This window comes from Bactrocera oleae, chromosome 2 (assembly GCF_042242935.1).
Source record: "Bactrocera oleae isolate idBacOlea1 chromosome 2, idBacOlea1, whole genome shotgun sequence".
Classification (NCBI taxonomy): domain Eukaryota; kingdom Metazoa; phylum Arthropoda; class Insecta; order Diptera; family Tephritidae; genus Bactrocera; species Bactrocera oleae.
Genome location: NC_091536.1, coordinates 18,896,350 through 18,916,292, shown reverse-complemented (window position 1 = coordinate 18,916,292; position 19,943 = coordinate 18,896,350). Strand labels below are relative to the sequence as shown.

The 19,943-nt window shown below is 31.5% G+C and overlaps 1 protein-coding gene across 9 annotated transcripts in view; it reads right to left on the bottom strand.

The window, feature by feature from the left end:
* Positions 1–19,943, bottom strand: part of LOC106627787 (uncharacterized protein ZK1073.1) — a 41,090-nt gene that overhangs the window by 5,726 nt on the left and 15,421 nt on the right. For 7 of the 9 annotated variants that reach the window (XM_070110654.1, XM_070110638.1, XM_070110656.1 and 4 more), the window contains 2 exons: positions 490–540; positions 310–373 (listed from right to left, as the gene is read on the bottom strand). In XM_070110654.1, coding sequence (XP_069966755.1) covers positions 310–373; positions 490–540 — 115 coding nt within the window. Of the gene's footprint in view, positions 1–309; positions 374–489; positions 541–16,253; positions 16,961–19,943 lie in introns of those variants that run through there. The other 2 variants (XM_036377961.2, XM_036377960.2) reach the window with 2 other exon arrangements.

Sequence of the window (19,943 nt, the reverse complement as noted above, 5' to 3'; positions counted from 1 at the left end):
TTTTTAAAGTTTATAGCTTTTTATAGTTCATAAATCATTACGCATGGAAAAATTACCCACAATTACTATATTTTACTCAGATATTTATGTTTGTATGAATTTTTATTGTAGGGATCTCTTTATTTATTTCTCTTACTCTTTATTCCATTGTAACGGCATATATTACATATTTTCCACGAGTTTTTGCCTTTTGTACTTTTTTTAAATTTTTATTTGTTAGTTTGCTCATATGACTGCTGCGATAAATGACCAATTGTTTAATTTATAATATTTGCTGTAAAAAAGCACAAATAAATTTCAATAACTTACGATTGCATCCCAGATCGTGGACTGTAATGAAGACCGCACGTTTTTCTTGTTGTGTCAAGTCGCCCTAATAGAAAGTCAAGTGGAAATTTTATTTAAATATACTATTTATTCATGTATATATTATAGAAAGAGCATTGTGATGTATTAACGATGCTATTTGATGTAATATTCGACTCATACCTGTACTGTAACAGTCAATTCGCCACTTTTGTCCGTATTAACAAGATATTTCTGTTTAGAATAAAGAAAAAAATAAATATTTTCATTAAATGAATTGTTATTAGAGGTATTTTATAAAATTTTGAGGTTAGGTTGGATTTTGTTTTATCGATAATGCATTAAAGCCAGGTTTATAACATTTTTAAGGCATGAAATGACCAGCATGAGAACCGAAATTGATTTGATATTGGCTGTATAGCTAATATTACATAAAGCTATATAGAATATACTCTACCTCCCTTAACTTGCAAGGATTCTACAGAACTTAATGAGAAGCGGTCCGGTACGTAGTTTTCTTGAGGTTGAGAACACAAATGAAAACTTATTCGCTCTCAGCCAAAAGTGACAACATAAAACTCGAATATATTCCAGCTAACAAACTTTCAAACGATGCTCTATTACAAAAAAAAAATTATGTATATCCTTTCTGAACGATTTTTCATTTTGTGACAGTTCTACAGATTCAGGACCACTGCTAATATTTTTATCTTACTTACGTAGAGCAGGTTTTAACTTAGAGTATATAAAGCTAATGGTTATAGAGCACTGCTTTTAAGCCGTTTTTCCCCAAAATTAAAATTAAGGAATTTATCCAAACATAAATAAAATGTAGAAGATCAAGTTATATTGACAAATATCTAATGATATTTTATTTTTAATAACTATTTTGTTATAAAAAGAGAAAACATGAACTATACTTTAGTAATGACATAACCAACTCACATTTTATTACACGATTTTTTAATAAGCATTTAGTTATATATTCTCGCAATCACAAATCCGAAAAAAAATTATAATTAATTTACTGCTATTTTCATTATGCAATCCCTTGCTATTATTGTCAGCGCTAATGGCTTCCTTTGTTGTTTTAAGCTTTGTTTTTATCTATAACTGTACACACAGCCATTAGGTTATTATAAGTATTAACTCATACGACGATTAGCATTTTATGCTAATGGGAGAAAGCTTTAATGCCCTCTGCGTATAAACGCGAAATAAGCCAAATGGCGATGTGGTTGAGTGAGAAGAATGAAAGAAGGCATAAGCAAAATCACTGAAATAAAGCAAATTTGTAAAGGATTTTTGCATTTTAACAGCATTACATGTAAAGTAGGTGTAAAGGGTTTTATGTAAAGGACTAAGGGGAGAATCTATTCTAAATTAAAGAATAAAAAATATTATTTTTTCTTTTTGAATTTTTTTTTATTTGTGTTGTGTTTGCATTTTCGATTTACTTTTTCAAGGTTATTCTATTTCTGGTCAAGATTTTTGGTATCATTTTTTTCCTTTTTTAATTTTGTTTTTTGTTTGCTAAAGTTCCTTTGCCATTTGATTTTGCCTTGCCTTGTTTGAAATAACTTTTATTGAAGCCTTAGACGTGACAGCGTGTGGAAGCCAAACAAATGCAACTAAACAGCAAAAGTATGTACTTGTACCAACCGTGACGATATGGACTACGTAGTGCTTAACTTTTCAATGAACTATTCTACGAGTTGTGTTAACAAGAAGTAAAACAAGTTTGAAAGCAATTTTTAGTTAGCCTTTAAGAAATCAAGTAATATGTAGCAGAGGAAATTATAATTGCGATGCCTTGTGATCAGAGATGGGTGAACGAAGTGACTATTTAAATAGTAACATATTTCTAATTTAAATGTATTGTAACAGAATGCAAATTTCATCCATTCTTAGTCACCATATTGAAAATGATTGTAACGATCAAAAACATAATCAAATATTTTTTATGGAAAATATTCAATAATATTAATGTATTCACAAATTTCTTTGCAAAATAAATTAATACTAAACTAATTACTACGTACTATATTCTTAAATTTAAACACAATTGTAATATTCAGTAGCGTAAGTTATCGAAATTTGCGTTTATGGCACATGAAACAGTACTTGAACCTACAAAATGTTGCTCATACGCAATGGGCTTCTGTTATTTAAACCGATAATGTAGGCAGACGTATCATATATTGTAACTTTATAATAGATCTTATCTACCTCTACTTTAAAATAATTAATTTCAGATCTAAAACACACCAGCAATTTATATTCGTATAAATCTTAAATTCACTAAAAATTAGTCAATGGGACTAATTAACAAATCTGTTTCATAGCTAAAGTCGCAATAAAATATTTTTATTTTATAAATTAATAAGTTTTTATTTTTGGTAAGAGACAAAATGTACATAACCAAAAGTATATTTACATTTCTGGTCACCCTACTAATAGTTTTTCAAATACTTAGTCAGCCATCTCAACTTATAATCTATTAAGTAATCTCAGTTCGTCACCTCTGAGTATACTTGAACTGTCAGCTTTAATTCAAATGTTCCACATTAATTGTCTATCTTGAAAGACAACGAAGTTGGTGCTGGCGACTATCAAAGAGCAGTGAAATAAAATTGTAGACACAAAAGTTTAATGCTTTAACAGCAGCAAAGAAGCTGACATAAGTATGTTTATACTCATAATATAAATATATGTAAAAATGTATGCGAAAATTTTAAGTTCTATAAAATTTATTTACAACAAAATTAATTTTACTGACTTTGCTAATGCTTTGATTTTCTTTATTATTAAAAAACAACGACAAGCCATCTAAATTTTTTCTTTATTTTCTTTTAACCTAATTATTTACAACAAAAATAAGCTAATTTATCTATTTTCAAAGGCAAACACACACTTGTTTGACAAATATTGCAGAGCATTAAATAACTTTTCCACTTTCGACTTGTTTTAAAAATTGAATTTGCCATTTTGAGGTCAAGGAGCAAGCATGTTGATTATGTCATACTTAGTCTAACCAAGCTTATACGTCACATGCTAAACATTTAAGCTGATTAACCGAAATTGAGTTAAATATACAAAGTGTCTTCCTTAAGTTTATGAATATTCATTTTAAAAACAAACAAAAATCAATTGCATTGACATCAAAAGATTTTGTCGGTTATATTATATATTTTTATATTTTTTTATTTCTCACTCAGTCTTTGGCATTTGGTGAGGTCCCGTTCTCAAATTAAATAAAGAATTGAACGAATTATGGTATGAACTAGTCCCAACCTAACGTTTTTGCCAAACTTGGGCAAAACCGGCTACTTCCTCTTTCGCAGACTCAAAAGGGGCTCGTTCAAAATGATTTCACTCAAGTTAGGAGCTCAAGGTGGAATCAAACGCTTAATTTAAAGGCCTCGGAGCTTTAAGCTACCAGTATCGAAACATTGAGAAATCGCTGCTAATACATTGCTCAAGATGGAGACTATGTCCAAGAATAAACATATATATTCCTTATTAGGCCGGAGGCTTTTCAGCCCATGTGGTATATATTTGCTCCTATATGTTTGAGAATGTTTTGGTAATAATAATGTAATTTCAGAAGCCTAACCTCACATTTATGCACAAATTTAATCAAACATAACATGTATTTCTTTTTTTTCTGAAATTAGTTTATAGCACAAATTTTATATCTCCGGATTTCTTCGCTTAGTCTCTACAAGTATATCTCTACCTCCACTTATATATAATTTATTGTTAAAAGAAAAAGTTACTCGAAAATGAAATACAAAGACTGAAAATATTCCATTTCAAAAGCTAAGACTGTTAACAGAGTGACGCAATGTGCAAGCAAGGGGTAAAGCAGTTAAAACAAGTACGTACTTACCCAACAGAAATACGCATAATAAGTTATCAAGCCAGGCAGCTGAACGTGTCACGTTTTCCGTTACCTTTATCAATACTCTAATCGCTGCATCACTATGTGTCTAGCCTTACAGCTGATAGGTAAACGTTGAATAATGAAAATACACAGCCATGTATGTGCATTTAAAAATACATCCCAGAGGGGTACGTGCCATCTAAGGTAAATATATAGCTCGAGACGGCATTTGAAAGACACAGCTAATAGTATCTATGTATATGTACACCGGGTTGTGTATATATATTTATATTTGTGGCGAACATATTATTGCATTATTTCGTTGTGCTTTATTTGCCAAAGTTAAATAAATCAATAGTGTAGAATTTAAAAATTTCGAACAAACAGAAGACAGAAATCAAAAGACTTGAGTAGAGATGGGTTTTTGGAAGTGGCTAGAAATTTCGCAATTCACCAGAGGATACATGCCAATGTATGTACCTACATACTTGTATATTCAACTAAATGTGAGTAGCATGTAATGTAAGTGATAATGGATAAGGCTATACCCTACTGGATAGCTGTTTACTTGGTAACATCAAAAGTATTTCAATCGCGAGAAATTTGTGCCTTAAATTTATTAACGGTTTTAATTGCATTTTCACTGATTTCCGTTACGCAAGAGAGCATTATATTATAATTATATTATAATTTTTGTACCATATACAAAAAATATATGTATAGCTTTGGTCTTTCGCTGCCGCTTGATAGAGGATCAATATATAGTATGAATTAAATTGACATTATTGATAGGATTCGCAATGAAATGTTCGTAATGAATTAATTATAAGCATGCTTAGCATTCACTTAGTTACTAAATACTTGCTTGAGTGGTTTTGGTTATTGGCGGAACTATGTATGAAACAAAGATGTTTCGTTGCTGCGAAAAATATTTATATACTCAAATATAGAGAATAGATTTTTCCATGTAAAGCTCATAAAACGCACTTTAAGTTATCTAAGGTTAGGACATCTCAGATACATGTGTATTCGGATTGCTTTTATTCAATCGGTGTGAAACAATTCGAACACGAACGTAAAAATTGGTCAATAATCAAAGGTGTGGTTAGAGTGAAGTACTACGTTCAGCCTTTGTTAAATTAGCTGTCTTCAATTCGCCAAGCATTACTCTCCAGCGAATCGAACAAACTACACCAGATGCTCATTTGGTTTTCTAGAAAATATTATAATCGATTTTAAGTCTTATGCTTTGAAAATACAAGATATGAAGAAATTCGTAATTTCATTTATCACAATAGTAAAAGTGAGCTCAAATATGCAAAACAAAACTTGGCAGCATTGAAGATAGAAGTTATAAAACTTTAATGAAATATCTGCTTGCACTACTGCTTCAATTCAACTCGAAAACTTTGTTGTTGCTTACACATGTAAATTTTTTTACAAGAGCGCAGAGAAATGACCAATAGACGTAAGCTATTGAGTCCGAAAATATAGTTTATGTCATAACCTAAGTTGTTTTTACGCTATATGTCAAAAAAGGTCTTCAAAAATATGTTCCCAATAAATCGATTTAAATTGTATGAGAGACATTTTTTTAAAAGTTATACCTATCAAACAGGTTGCAAAAAAATACATGTATGTATTATATAATACATATTTTAGTACTTGAACACTGTCAAAATCGTCAAAGAAATTAGGAAAAAAAAATTGTCAAAAAACGAAAAACGCTGTCAATTGTTGATTTCAATATTAAAGTGTTTTACTTGAATCAGGTTTCCATTAGTATTTTACAACAGTATTTGAAATCCATGCTTATAGTTCCATTTAGCTGACGACTACTATGCGCATTAATCGCATAAATATACGACACATATATCTACAAACTCTTGAACGAATTATCCATTCTACAACTGTCACCAACCACAAGGGCTGACTATGCGCAGATATTTTTAGCTGTTGTAGTACTTTAATTAGCGAGTCACATTTCAAATGCGTTTGACAGCGATCTGCTTTTGTTTATGCCTTGCACAATTTCTAAAGCGCAACAATTACGTCATTAAATGCGTTTTCGTGAGTGACTGACATGCTGACTTTTACAAGCGTACTCGGGCTGAAATTTGTTTGCGCTGTGTTGTTGCTGCCATTGACACTTTTATTGAAAATCAATTACACTGTGTCAGCACAATAGCTTGGAAATATAAATGAAAACATCAATTAAATTAAATAAGAAACAAACACAGCTTTGTATCCATATAACAGCTCTGTAAGAATAAAAAGAATGATAATACGCTGAAGTAACCGCAGTGGCAGTAGTAAGCAAAATGTAAACAACGGACTAAATGTTGAAAATTGTGACAGCGCACATGTTTCTGATAGCTGATGTAATGTATTCAAGATGATGCAGATTTTTATTATTTTTACTAGTTTGAGTGAGATTGATTTAATTCAATAAGTGATTGAAACCTACGAGTTATGAATATAGTTATGAACTCTACTTACGGGTTGAGTTCCGAGTGACTGCCTGTCTGTCCGTCCGTGCAAGCGATAACTTGAGTAAAAATTGAGATATCTTGATGAAAATTGGTACACATATTCCTTGGCAAAAAATTAGAGAACGAGTTCGTCGGTGGGCGTAATTGGACTACTGCTATGCACACAAAACGCCACTAATCAAAAAAATATAAAATTTCATAACTAAGCACTAAATTAAAATATAATCCTGTTTTTTTTTTGTTTTTTGGGGGTTGAAGCAGCAAGGGCCACCTGTGAACTGAAAACTTTGAAAAAAAGTTTAATGTTTATTTCTCCTAAACAACTGAAATTACAACAATTAAATTCGTTTAGGACAAATCCTATAAGAACCACTACCGACAGTGTGAAAATGTATGAAATCTGATTATAACCACGCTCTCTCCCATATAACGGTTTTGTCAGAAAATATTTAAAGCGCGATAAATCAATAACCAAATTCGCCAGAGCCATTAAATTTTATACTCTGAATAAAAAAAGGGCTTTATAGGAGGCGCCTCAAATTTGGACGATAGGCGTGGCACTAAACATATTTAGGTGAAATATCATATATCCGTACCTACCTAACCAATTTCAACCAAAATGGGCGCAGTCGAACTACAACCACGCCTACTTCCCATATAGCACAATTTTAAAATCTGTATGATTCTTTTATTTTCCAGTACACAAATCAAGCATAAATGAATATATTCGGATAAAATTTTGCAAAAATACTTAAAGTGCCTTTGAGATATCCTTGCTTCTTGCAAGAGTATAAAATATTCGGTTACACTCGTATTTAGCGCTTTCTTACTTGTTTTAACTGACTTTTCTAAAAATTATACGAAAGCGTGCAACACGAGGTACATACTCGTATGTATGTGTATGAAATTATTTGCTTAATACTGATATAGGTATTTCTCACAAAAACCATAATTTCTTTATAAATATTTCTATATTTTGTAAATATTCCTCAGAATTGATTATGATTTCGAGTTATATTTATATTTTTAATGGAGTTAAGCCATTTTTAAGTTAACGACTATGTGCAAATATTTAAAGTTTTTTTCATTTTTAGTGCTTGACTTCAGTTAATTGCTTTTCATTTGGTTTACATATGTATTTATAAACTTTTGGCCGCAAATATGATTTTTCCGTCAATATTTAATGTATTTGTGAAAGTTTATTTTGCTCAGAAACATACAATATAACATACATGTATACAGTAAGTAACCAGACGAGTACTCATTGCAGACGTCTAACTAAATTGAATTGAATGAATTGAAATTCATAAATGTATACAAGTCTGGAATATATTACTGACACATCGCGTATGTATGTGCATATATGTATCATATATGCATTAGCTCACTTTTATCCATCGAGTATTCACGCTTGAGTTACTAAAATTGCACTGGAACGTATAAATACACAAGAGCTTCCAACAAAGATTAACCATTCAGCTAACCGATGCTAACATCCCATTTATACACGCTTCTATAAATATTTTATATGTATATGCCTGTGCATGCGTACTTTCAAACCACCTGATCCTCATGGGATTGTACATATGAAAATGTAAATCTCGTTGCGGTTGCATAGCGATATGTTATAGTCTAATGTTGCTCATGAGTGCAAAAATGTAAAATTGGAATTTTCACATACATGCATAGATATGTATGCTCAAATGCACAATATATGCATATTAGAAGTGTACTGGCCGATTTACATAAAGCTTTCCTCACTTTGCTTGACATAGGGTATGCCAAATTGAACGCTTTGCTTTCCGTGCCTTTCTCTGACATTTAATATTTCATGTATTTTTAATTTCATCTCAATACATGAAAAACTGAACTAAACTTATATATCAGACGTGAAAGTTTTTGATAGTTAATAGATAAAAATAAGTTAAGCCAAGTTAGCTGTTAAATAAGTAGATTTGTTTCAAGTATTAATATGGTTTATTTGAGACCTTCAAGCCATTAAAGGAACCAAGCATTAAAAATTTATATTAAATTTTAATTATTATTAAAAATAGATAAAAACAGATAAGTAGTTGAAAATTATTGGTCACTTAAGAACATTATTTTCAATCAACTGTATAAAACCTACTTTTTGAGTATAGCAAGATTGAAACTGTTTAAAAAAAGTCGCTAACTTTGAAACTAGCTTTTCTTACAGCTAGTTAATGAATATTTAATTCACTTAAAGTGTCATTGCAACGGCTCATATTCATTGCCATATATATGTAACAATTTATAATCGAAAAATTCGAAATTGATTCGCTATATCCTATAAAATAAACATATATACACAATTTTAAAGTTCTATTATAAAATATAATCAAGTTATAACCAAAATTCAAATTGTGTTTCAATATAAATAGTTTATATTTTATATCGTTTTTTCTTACTTGCATTTTAGGTGACTACATTATTTATTTATGCCCCAGAAAATTTAAACATTTTTAGACAAACCAGAATTGAGCTACGCTTGGGAATACACACTACAGTGTGAAAATAATAGAATAGGATGCTGTGATGTCATGCATGAAAATACTCGTACACAAAATCAAATTAAACACCCGCATCGAATTTTAAATTCATCTCAAATTTGTTATTTTATTGTAGCTATCTTGCATAGTTACGTATACGCATATATTTCTCAGTGATAACCCAAAATTGTAGTAAAGAAAAATTAACAATACCAACTGCTAGACCAAAATTGAATAGATTCAGTTCAGATGTTACGCATACGCCATGTAGCACTTAGAGAGCCATATAGGTATATAACATATAAAAATTTAATATGTAGAGTAAAATACGAATTAAAAAGAAATTTCAAACGACTTATTTTGCGTGTGAGTAAAATAATATGTGCATGAAACAAAAAACATCAATCAAATGAAAAAAAATCTTGTAATGTGTATTCACTGCACTTTAAAATTAAAAAAATCGCTATTGTAAAATAAAAATTGCAGCTGTCATTTAAATACATTGTATGTATATACCTTAAATTGCAAAAAATTTAAACGCTTTAATACGTTTTCAAGCTTCCTCTCAAAGTTATTAAAAACCGCAAGCATAATTACCGCCATATTTCATTTTCGATGCGCAAAATTTAATATGAACATTATAAGTTGTTATATGCATTATGCTATTTAATGTTTTTCACCCTTCCCCACCCACTTTTCATTTGCGATACACAGAGCACAAGCAAAACAGCCGACACGATAAATACATGCAACCATGCGTCAGTCATTACGGTGTTATTTTTCTCATCTTCTTCTTCAGTTTGCAAAATGAACAGCAACACATTAGACATCAGCAAGATTTGTGGTTAGAAAACTTACATTTGAGGGTTCGTGAATAAAGGACTAATCTGTATGGGCAAGCTTATGTATGGTGAGGAAAGCGTGTATCTTTGTAGTTGTTGGCTTCTCACATAACTTACAATCATATGAGTGCCATACAATGTTGTGACTGGTATTGCAGCTTGTTGCTGCTGTTTTTTCTTTTTTTGTCGGCGGTTACACACTTCATTTGCAGCATTCAGGCACATATGTATGTTAACTACGCTTAGACACATACTTGTATATACAGTCGTGTGTGAGGTTGTGTAGCGCCATGTAAGCTGCATTTATGCCGATATACTTACATATATGTATGTAGACATATGATTAATGAGTCCATGCTACGATAATCCTTACTTAGTGTTGTACTACTGATAGTATGTACATACATACATTTGTATGCGCCTGCATGTAGGGGAGTGTGTGCGCGAAAAGTGTGCAGTTGACGTACCCTTTTCTTTTATTCGACTTTTTTCTTTCTACTTTTATACTCACTGACCTCAATGAAGGATGTTTGAAGCTTACACATCTCTACCTCTGTTTGTTTGTTATTCAATGGTGCGCATTTCACAGCCGATTTTTATTTAGTTTCTTATATTTTGTTTTTTTGCCACATTTAGTATCTTGTTTAAAAATTTTGCCTTTATTTTGCTTTGTTTTAGCGAATATAAACAGTCTGTTTGCTTTACTTATTCTTATTTTGCGTTTCCAACTCCCAATTTTAAATTACTTTTGCTTCTGAAAACATGTATCTATTTCTCTTTTTATTCCGTTAAGGCTACGCCTTTTATGTGTTAAGTTTAACAGCAACAAATTTTGCACCGTTTTCTACTTTGTTTTTTTTTCAGATTTAATTTTTTCTTGACGAATATTATGCTGCATCTAGATGAAAAATATTTTATAATATTTTTAGAGATACTTTTATATAACATATATTAGAATCGAACATTTATTTACTAAGATTTGAAATATGGCCTAATATAAGAACAAAAATTTAAAACTAGTAATAACTTCCACATTACACTCGACTGTGGTAGACTCTTTCATAGTTAAAAGACTTATAATCAGATTTGCCATTAGATCTATCAAACTTATTATAATATTTTCGATCACAATTATTGGAGTTTTCTCCATATTTGCTATTGAAATGATCGGTAATAACATCATATAGTATTATAAGATTCTTCATCATATATAACATTCGAGCTGTCATCATATATACCTTCAAAATTATCATACCATAAATATATCATGGTGGTAAGTCTAGAATAATGCACAATTTGTGAATTATTATTTTACAGCATTAAATAGTTTCTCGTTTAACATTGTTGACATAAAACAATGAGAATTGTTAAACTGTTTTTCTTTGGAGATAGAACAATGTTCCAAGAAGAGTGTGCTGTCATGAGCGCATTTATCAATGAATTGCAATACTGTCAATTTGCTTGTCTACAGTGGTCACGAATTATATGTTGAATTATTATAGTGTGGTATAAAAACGCTTTAAATATCAGTATATGTTATTATTGGCATACTCATGCAATATCTGTGCATCGTGGTTTTCTTTATATAAAACATTTAATTTATTATTAACGAGAATATCGATCGGGGCATTGTGCATACATATGTATGTATGTACATACAGAATTTCATATTCAGATGCATAAGTGTAACGCGTCAGTATATAGTATTATGTGCTTATACTTGAATATACATATAGATACATCCATATATTTTATTTGGTTTACATCTGTGTTTAAGTTAAAAATATAGTCACGTTTCTTATTGCGCCACCACAGCATGAAATTATTAAAAAAAAATACTTGAAATGTTTGCTTTCAGACGCACATATTTTCCTACTTCTCCATAAAATATTTTCTTTATGTATTCTTCATAAGCTACGTAGATCAAGCATAATTTTTTATTAATAAACGTGTGTGACATTTTCTATTCACTCTCTCTCTGCCTCTGTTATCGTACTTACAGTAAAATCTATTGGACAAACGCCGACGCAGCTCTTCATTATCGAGTTTCCGAACAGAAGCTGAAGCTTGCTATGTGTAACTGCTTTTGCGTTTAGTCCACAGTTTTTGTGTTTGAGTACGATTTGTAAACGAAACATTAGGAATAATACAATATGTTCAAAACTGTCACAATTATGTTGTATTCATCAATATTATTATTAATCTCACATACTATTTGTATGACGAAGAGTAATATTTGATACCCGTATGCAGCATACAGAATACTGAAATTGGATCAATCAAAAACTACACCAGATGTTAATATGACAAATATACATACATATGTATGTATTAGCAAATTTATATGCATAGTATTGGGTAAAAACAAAGCTATAATAAAGTTTTATGCAAAGTTATTCGATTTATGATGCATATAAATTTCTGTGATAACAAGGAATATCGATCAATTTCGATGGCCACAATTATATTGTAAATATTATCTATGTTGAATAGAAATCATATGCATTTTTAGTTTGTTAAATATTGTAAAAAATGACAATTATTCCACTTGAAATGCATTTTTTATTGTTTTTTTTTTAAAGTGAATAAATGGCATCTAAGAAAGGGGTTTCCGAGTGTTATTCCATTCGTTTTCTTGTTGGTTCAATTGGACAATTGTGAACGTAAGTATAGGGTATCTATAAAATGAAACCGTTTACTAGGTACTGACAGTCATTTTCCCTTTAGAAATTTTTTAAGGGCGTCTCACGTTACCTTGATATGGCTTACATATTTATGGACGGATGGTATATATATTTTTACATTAACTTCTGTTGTTATTCCTATAATCGAACATTTAGTATAATAGAACCTTCTTGGCAAGACTAAACTACTGCTTGTAAAAAGTTTTCTTTAAATACGAGCATTATAGAAAAATTTGATGCTTTCCATCTGCACATTTCAGCAATAACCATTTCAATTCAACATAATAAATGCCTTCCGGTTGAGGGATCGAAAGGTTTTAAATTCCTCGATTCCTTTTATGAAAATACTGGTAGTAATTTTTAAATGCAAGCGTAAAAATCTTAAGGCGATTTTGTGAATTCTTTCAAGATATACAATTATGTTAGATGAAGACGGTAAATGATTGGAGAAGATACCAAAGAGTTGCACCTAATACTCGCTCACTATTCCTAATACATTCAAGAAGCATACTAACACTCGTATATATCTAGAAAACTGAAATAAAGCAATCAAAACAAGTCAATGTTACGCCCTCCATTCACCATGAAATTAACAAACAAATACAATAAAAAAACAACAAATGTATACACATCCTGTTCGAAAACAATAATATTAACTTTCTAAGCTCATAAATGGAGGGACGGCGAAGTTATGGCCTCCAGATACAATAATTTGTATAAGGCTAGGCAGAAAACAGCTGCGTAAACAATACTTGCCTAAAAAGAAAACAGGAAGGAAGGACTACCGCTTTCAAAAAAAGGGCGGAGATGTCTTGAAATGATTGTGCCGGATTTAAAAAGTAGATAATAGATAATATGTGTATATAGTGTGTATGCGCTTGCAGCGCAATTACTTAGAATTGCGTTGGAGCAAAACAAAGCGCACTTATTATATGTGTCTCAAACGGAACCAAAGTAATACAAACCAAAATGAGAGGAAATTTAAGTAGACAAAATGAATTTTAGCTTATAGCACCAGAAGATTACAGACACCACCCAAGGGATACGCAAATGATTTTAAGCAAATGGCTTTCGATTTGTTGTTGTCTTCAAATGCCGCACATGTAATGGATGTCAAAATTATTATGCACAACGGACATTACTCCGGATAAATGTAATTGAAACTAATGTAATGTCCGATTTTATTTAAATTAATGAACCTAATGCCGCAAATGACTTCATTGAAATGAAAATCAGTAAATGAATAAACTTTATTATTTTTCGAATTCAATTGGAGTGCAATGTGCTCGTACATTTTCATACGAAAATATAGTACTTTGGTTCTTTAGAGAATAACTAGATTTTAGAAATTTCTGTGGACGCATTCTAATAGTTTTTTTCCTTTTGCTGTCTTGAAGAGCAAAGATCGTTAAGTCTAACAAGTAAGGAAGGGCTAAGTTCGGGTGTAACCGAACATTTTATACTCTTGTATGGAACAAAGGCGGAGCAACACCTTCAGGTGTTGGCAAAACTTTATATCAAACTAAGGAAATTATCGCCGGGATTTCATTCACTTAAGGAACGAGGATACACTGTTATTAGAAAAAGATTAATTTCATTAAGATTTATTACATATTGACCGTTCGATGCGGTATAAAGTGAACCGGATGTTCGGAAATATGGTATTTATATTGGGTATTTGGGGACAAAGAGAACCTGCTTTTATCAATTTTTGACACAAGTTATAGTGCGATTTCGACAATTTTTGGACGTAAGATGAAATAACTTAAGGACACTATTTGTGCATAGTTTTATTCTCATAACTTAATTGAGGTTGATTTATATACTGTAAAGTACAAGAATCAGACTGAATTTTAAAGTTTGCTATATGGGAATAAGGTGTAGTTATCATTCGATTTCGGTCCGACTTCCATTTTGGCAGTATCTAATGGGAATGTTTGGGTAACATCACACACCAAACCTGATTGAAATCGGTCGAGTTGTTACTGAGATTTAGGATTTCACCTAAAGATGGGCGGTGGCATGCCCCTTGTCTAAATTTCACACCAGATACCAAAACGCTCTTCTCCATCGTCCTGGTTGTGAAATGTATTGTTTGTGGCTCATTTATTCAGTGAGTTATGGTACTTTTAGTAGTTTTCAACATAACCGTTATATGGGGAGGAGGCGTGGTTATTATCCAATTTTACCCATTTTCACAAAGTGTGTAGAGGTAATAAAATCACTTCCTTTCAGCAAGTTAGGTTGATATATCTTTAGCGGTTTGGAAGATATATACAATACATTAAACCATTTAGGGAGCACAGCCACTCCCACTTTTGAAAAATATTACCAAAGTTTTACATCTTTAATTTTAAATTTACAAGATTCGAATATTTCGAATTTTAACTTGCTCTGAGTCAAACTATGCAGCGTGTTACAAAAGTTGATTAGCTTTCTATTAGTATTACTTTACTATTCACGATTGCTCCAGCAGAAGTTTAAACATCTACAAAACGAAAGTCGTCAAGTAAGTTTAGCACTCATAAATTTCGATAAATAATTAATACCCCGTGTGATAAATGTGCCGAAGCTTCTTTGACAGAATTGGATTCGAACTCTGGACCTACGAACATTAAAGGACACCTATAATCATTATTTAAAGCCAATAATTACAATAATTACACGCACCTGAAGAATTCGATCATATATTATCCTAATCGACAATTATATGTGTATACTATTATACTATTTTCGTGAGAGAATAAAAACAAATATCTATATTTTTGAACAATTTCAAACACTTTAAGGCACACTTTTATTTTAAGATAATCAAAATACCGAGTAGTATCATAATATTTTAGAAATTAATGAAATCAGTGCTTTGCTCAGAGCTTATCTGCTAACAAATCGTGGGTGCGGTCCATTTACACTAATGCTTAAATATCAGAAAAATTACTTTCCTTTTTCAGCTAGCAAACGAGAAAATCTTCAAACCATTTATTAAAGCAAAGCAAAACCCCAGTGAAAAAAGTCTGATGAAGCAAGAGAAATAACGTAATTTCACAAATGAGCGCATTAATCAAAGACGCTGGCACGCAGAGATCAGATTGTTTATAAACAGCAGCAGGCTGTACAAATATCTACAAATTTATGCTTATATGTATGTGCGTGTATGTATGTGCGCGCTAAGCTATTAAAGCGTGTTGCTGTACGCCTTTCAGAGTGCCCGCAGCTATTGGCATCTTTATGCAGGTAATAAAACGCCGACAAAGAACGCGTTGAACTGAACAAACTGACGGTACCTGCTAAGGGCAAATGGAATGGGTGTATATGTGTGTTTGCTAAGATGCGATGGTGAGTGTGTATGAAACTGGTGTAAATACGTTTAGCCCGCCACTGAAGTAGTTGGGCACTGAACGCTTGACCAAATAGATGATAAGGGTATTTCGTTCGGGTGGCAGGGGGTGGCTGTGGGGAAAACTATGGTTTGGTTAACTGAAGGAGGTGAATATTTGAGCAGACATATATCAGCATTTGCACTACAAACTTACGCTTATCTTGTCCGGGTGGTGGCCATGCTGATGATGATGCTGCCCAGCCGCAGCGTGATTCAGTGTTGCGTGTTTCTCCATAATAAATTGATGCTTTGTTATTTGGGCTTAACAAAATTTCTAAGACGCAAATGCGTAAATGTGATGGAGCAGTAAAGCTTGCCGATTGCGTGTTAATTATAAATTAATTTGAAATTTATTGCTATTGTTGATTTGAATAAAATTTATTTCGAATTGATCAAATTTTAAATATTATCTTTCAACGACGCTGTGAATATATTGTAATAAAACGTTCAAGTGTTCAATATCATTTGTCTTTGTGGCGCCAGAAAATTACCGTAAATGCGTTTTGGGAAATTGTAATTAATGCACTCTTCACTGCGATGCTGCGGCTGTTATGTTACGGCGATTGCCGATTCCAAAAGACAATTAGTTTTTAAACAAAATATACTTTAGAAAATTTATATTTCAATTTTTTTTACCAAAATATTTTATGTATTTATTATATTCTGCACTTTTTATAAAGTAAACATTTTAATATTTTTTAACTTTTTCCGGCTCAATATTACTTTTAGAAATTGTGTCTCTCAATTTTTCTATTGTATTTTAACTCTGTCTCAAAATAATTGATCAACTGAGTAATTTCAATGCTCTCAAAGATTTCCAAGCGCACTAACATGCACATCCAACGAATGCTGAGTAACAACTGACAGTAGTTAGTCGCTTATCAGGCAGCACATATCAGCGTAAGCGCCAAACCAGGCAGGCAGCCGAATATTTACGTATTCACATAGTGCACAGCCAGCTCACAAGCTCTTGCAATGGTTTCGCTTGGCCAACGATGGGTGGGAGATATTTTGCGACATTAGTTTGTGGGACAGTCAAGCAGACGTTGGGAGAAATAAAAATAGCGATGGACACCTAGCAGTAATAGGTGGATAAACAGCAGCAGCAAATGCCATTAACCTTCAGTGTCAGTGTCACTCAGGTGAAGAAAAGTGTAAATTGAAACTTCAATTTGAATTAAAAGTTTACGCCATTAAACTTTAGAGTCTGTACTTATATTGCACACAGAGCCCAAATACCAAAACATCCCCAAACAAAAGCCTGTGTGGTGGCACGTAGACGGCGTAAACTTTTAAGCTTCCACAGAAATAGCAACACTCTCTGACACATATTCACCTATACATTTGTATGGTACGTGCATTAGTATATATGTAATGTAACGCTTAAAAGTATGCTACAAGAATGTGAGTTGTATTAGCACCCAGTAGGAAATATTTGATGTGAATCAAATAAATCTAGACAAGACAGACGCAAAATCTTCACATTGCATGTTTAGGAATAGCAATAGATATTGTAATCTTGTTATTGTTGCTAAAATTTGCTTTTATCTTTTATACAAATTTATTTTTCTGGAGGAATTCGGCATATTTTAAGGCCAAGCGTGAACTTTTCGTTGACAACCAGAATATATGCCATAGAAATGAAACATAAAAGTTATTTATCTAGAATTGACTTTTCATACGTGTATGAAAACAAAACTTACGCATGCTGTAAGCTAATTTCCCTAGAGGGAATTATAGCTGTAATTCGGTCTTCCACTTACCTTCTTTTCACTAATAAGTGTCAGTGTCACAACACAAACATACTATTACGTATGAGGGTCGTATATCCGTAGACAGCCGCATTTGTTTTTGTAAATTTTTTGTTTTCACACCATTTTATTAATTTTCTTTTGCTTCCGTTTCGTAGTGCGTGGGTTGCTACACACTACCCGGTAAAATTTATGTATGTATGTGTATGTGTTACAAAAAGCTTTAGTATGTGGAGAGCTTTCAGATTTAGAGGTGAAGGGCATTTTTCAGGGTAATTCACGCCCACCTCTAAAACATAAAGAGCCCAATGCGAAATATTTTATGTGTGCATATATGCTGTTATTAATGTTTGTATGATACTATGCAGATTTATTTTATACGAGAAAGTAATTGAAATGGAAAATATTTTGTGAAAAATTAATATCAGATCGTTATTACCGCTTAATTTTTATAAAATTTTTTAAAATGGTTATTACCAAATAATTTTGAGTATTGAAAACACATATTTGAATAATTGATTACAATTTAAAGAAGTTGCTTATTACTTACCTTATCTTACTTATTTACCGCTCGTTTTGTTTCGAGCAATACAAAGTACATACAGTTATTGACAAATGTTACGTATACGCCTTGTACGACTGCAAACGACCACCACAGAAATATCATATTGTGGTTTAAATCGTTCACACGAAATATATTTGTAACTGTAATTATTCCAGCTACATATATATATATGTATATATATAAAATGTTTTATTTTCTTTTACTACTGATGAGTACCAGCCATTGCTCGCTACCATTGACCAAGCGCAAGATATTTTGAACTTGCTCTTCGAACTTCTTAGCCGGCTTTGCAAATACACATTGCAAATATTTGATTTTTATTCGTTTTTTTTTGCTCTTTTCATTTTTGTTTGGTTTGCTTGTTTTTGATTACTTTACCTTTCGCCATTACATTGAAAAGCAGAAAAAAATGTAAAAATCACTTAATTTTTGTTCATTTTTCGCTGCGTGCCTAAGTGGTCTTACACACACTCTTACATATTTCTGTTGTTCTGAGTACTAGTTACTAGTGTCTTTTAATTTTTTTTTTTTTTTTAAATAAGCAATGCAAGAAAACGGCCAAGGAAATTATTGGCTTTAATCAAACGAAGATTGAGAATTAACCATTTATAGTTGTTGTTATTGTACCGGTACTATTGTTATGTGGTAATTATAGGTTAGTGTTAAATGAGTCACCCGGAATTTAATAGTTAGCCGGCAGGTTAAAAGTATTTTAGTGCTTCTACTAACAGGGGGAACCGTTCGGTGCTCAGGTACCAAAAATATACTAAGTTGGTATGGATATGAGTTAAGAAAAGACAAAAAATGGTTTGTAAATGCAATATTTTTTTAAGTATAGATATAAAATGCAGTGTCTATGTGCAATTCTTCGACTTCGAAATTTCCGTTTTAGGATATTTAAGAAACACTTGAAAACACTAGATAGACATAACTAATTTTAATTTTAAATGCCTGTGCATCCCAATCTTGCTGTTAAACAAAGCAGTAAAAATTCATTTGGGGAATTGTAACGGTGCTTAATTTCATTATGCATTGGGAACTTGCAATTAAATTCTTCTAGTTATATTTACACTATACTAATTGCGGCTTTTACATTTGGGACGGAAGTCTAGAAGATTGTATTTCATAATAATAATCGATTATAAAGCTATAAAACCAATTTATTAGATTTATCGCTGATACATATATATGATCTATTATTGAATAATGTCTAAAGACACATTTTTTTTCTAACTTCCAATAGTCATTTTCAAAGCGTTTGGTACTTAGTTACGCAAAACAATTCACACGCAAAGCTTGAAATAGTATAGTAAAGAACTAAAATTGACAAACAAAAGAATAATTTGAAATACATTATAAAAATTGCTAATTTTCTTCAGATGTCCATTGTCAGATCACACAATTGTAGGTTATGTCATTGCTGCGTAGATTTTAAGATGCTTATTTAGGCAACTTACAACATCTGTGCGCATAATATATGATTTACCATATATAATATATTACGTACGTGCGTAAATAAATTATTTCA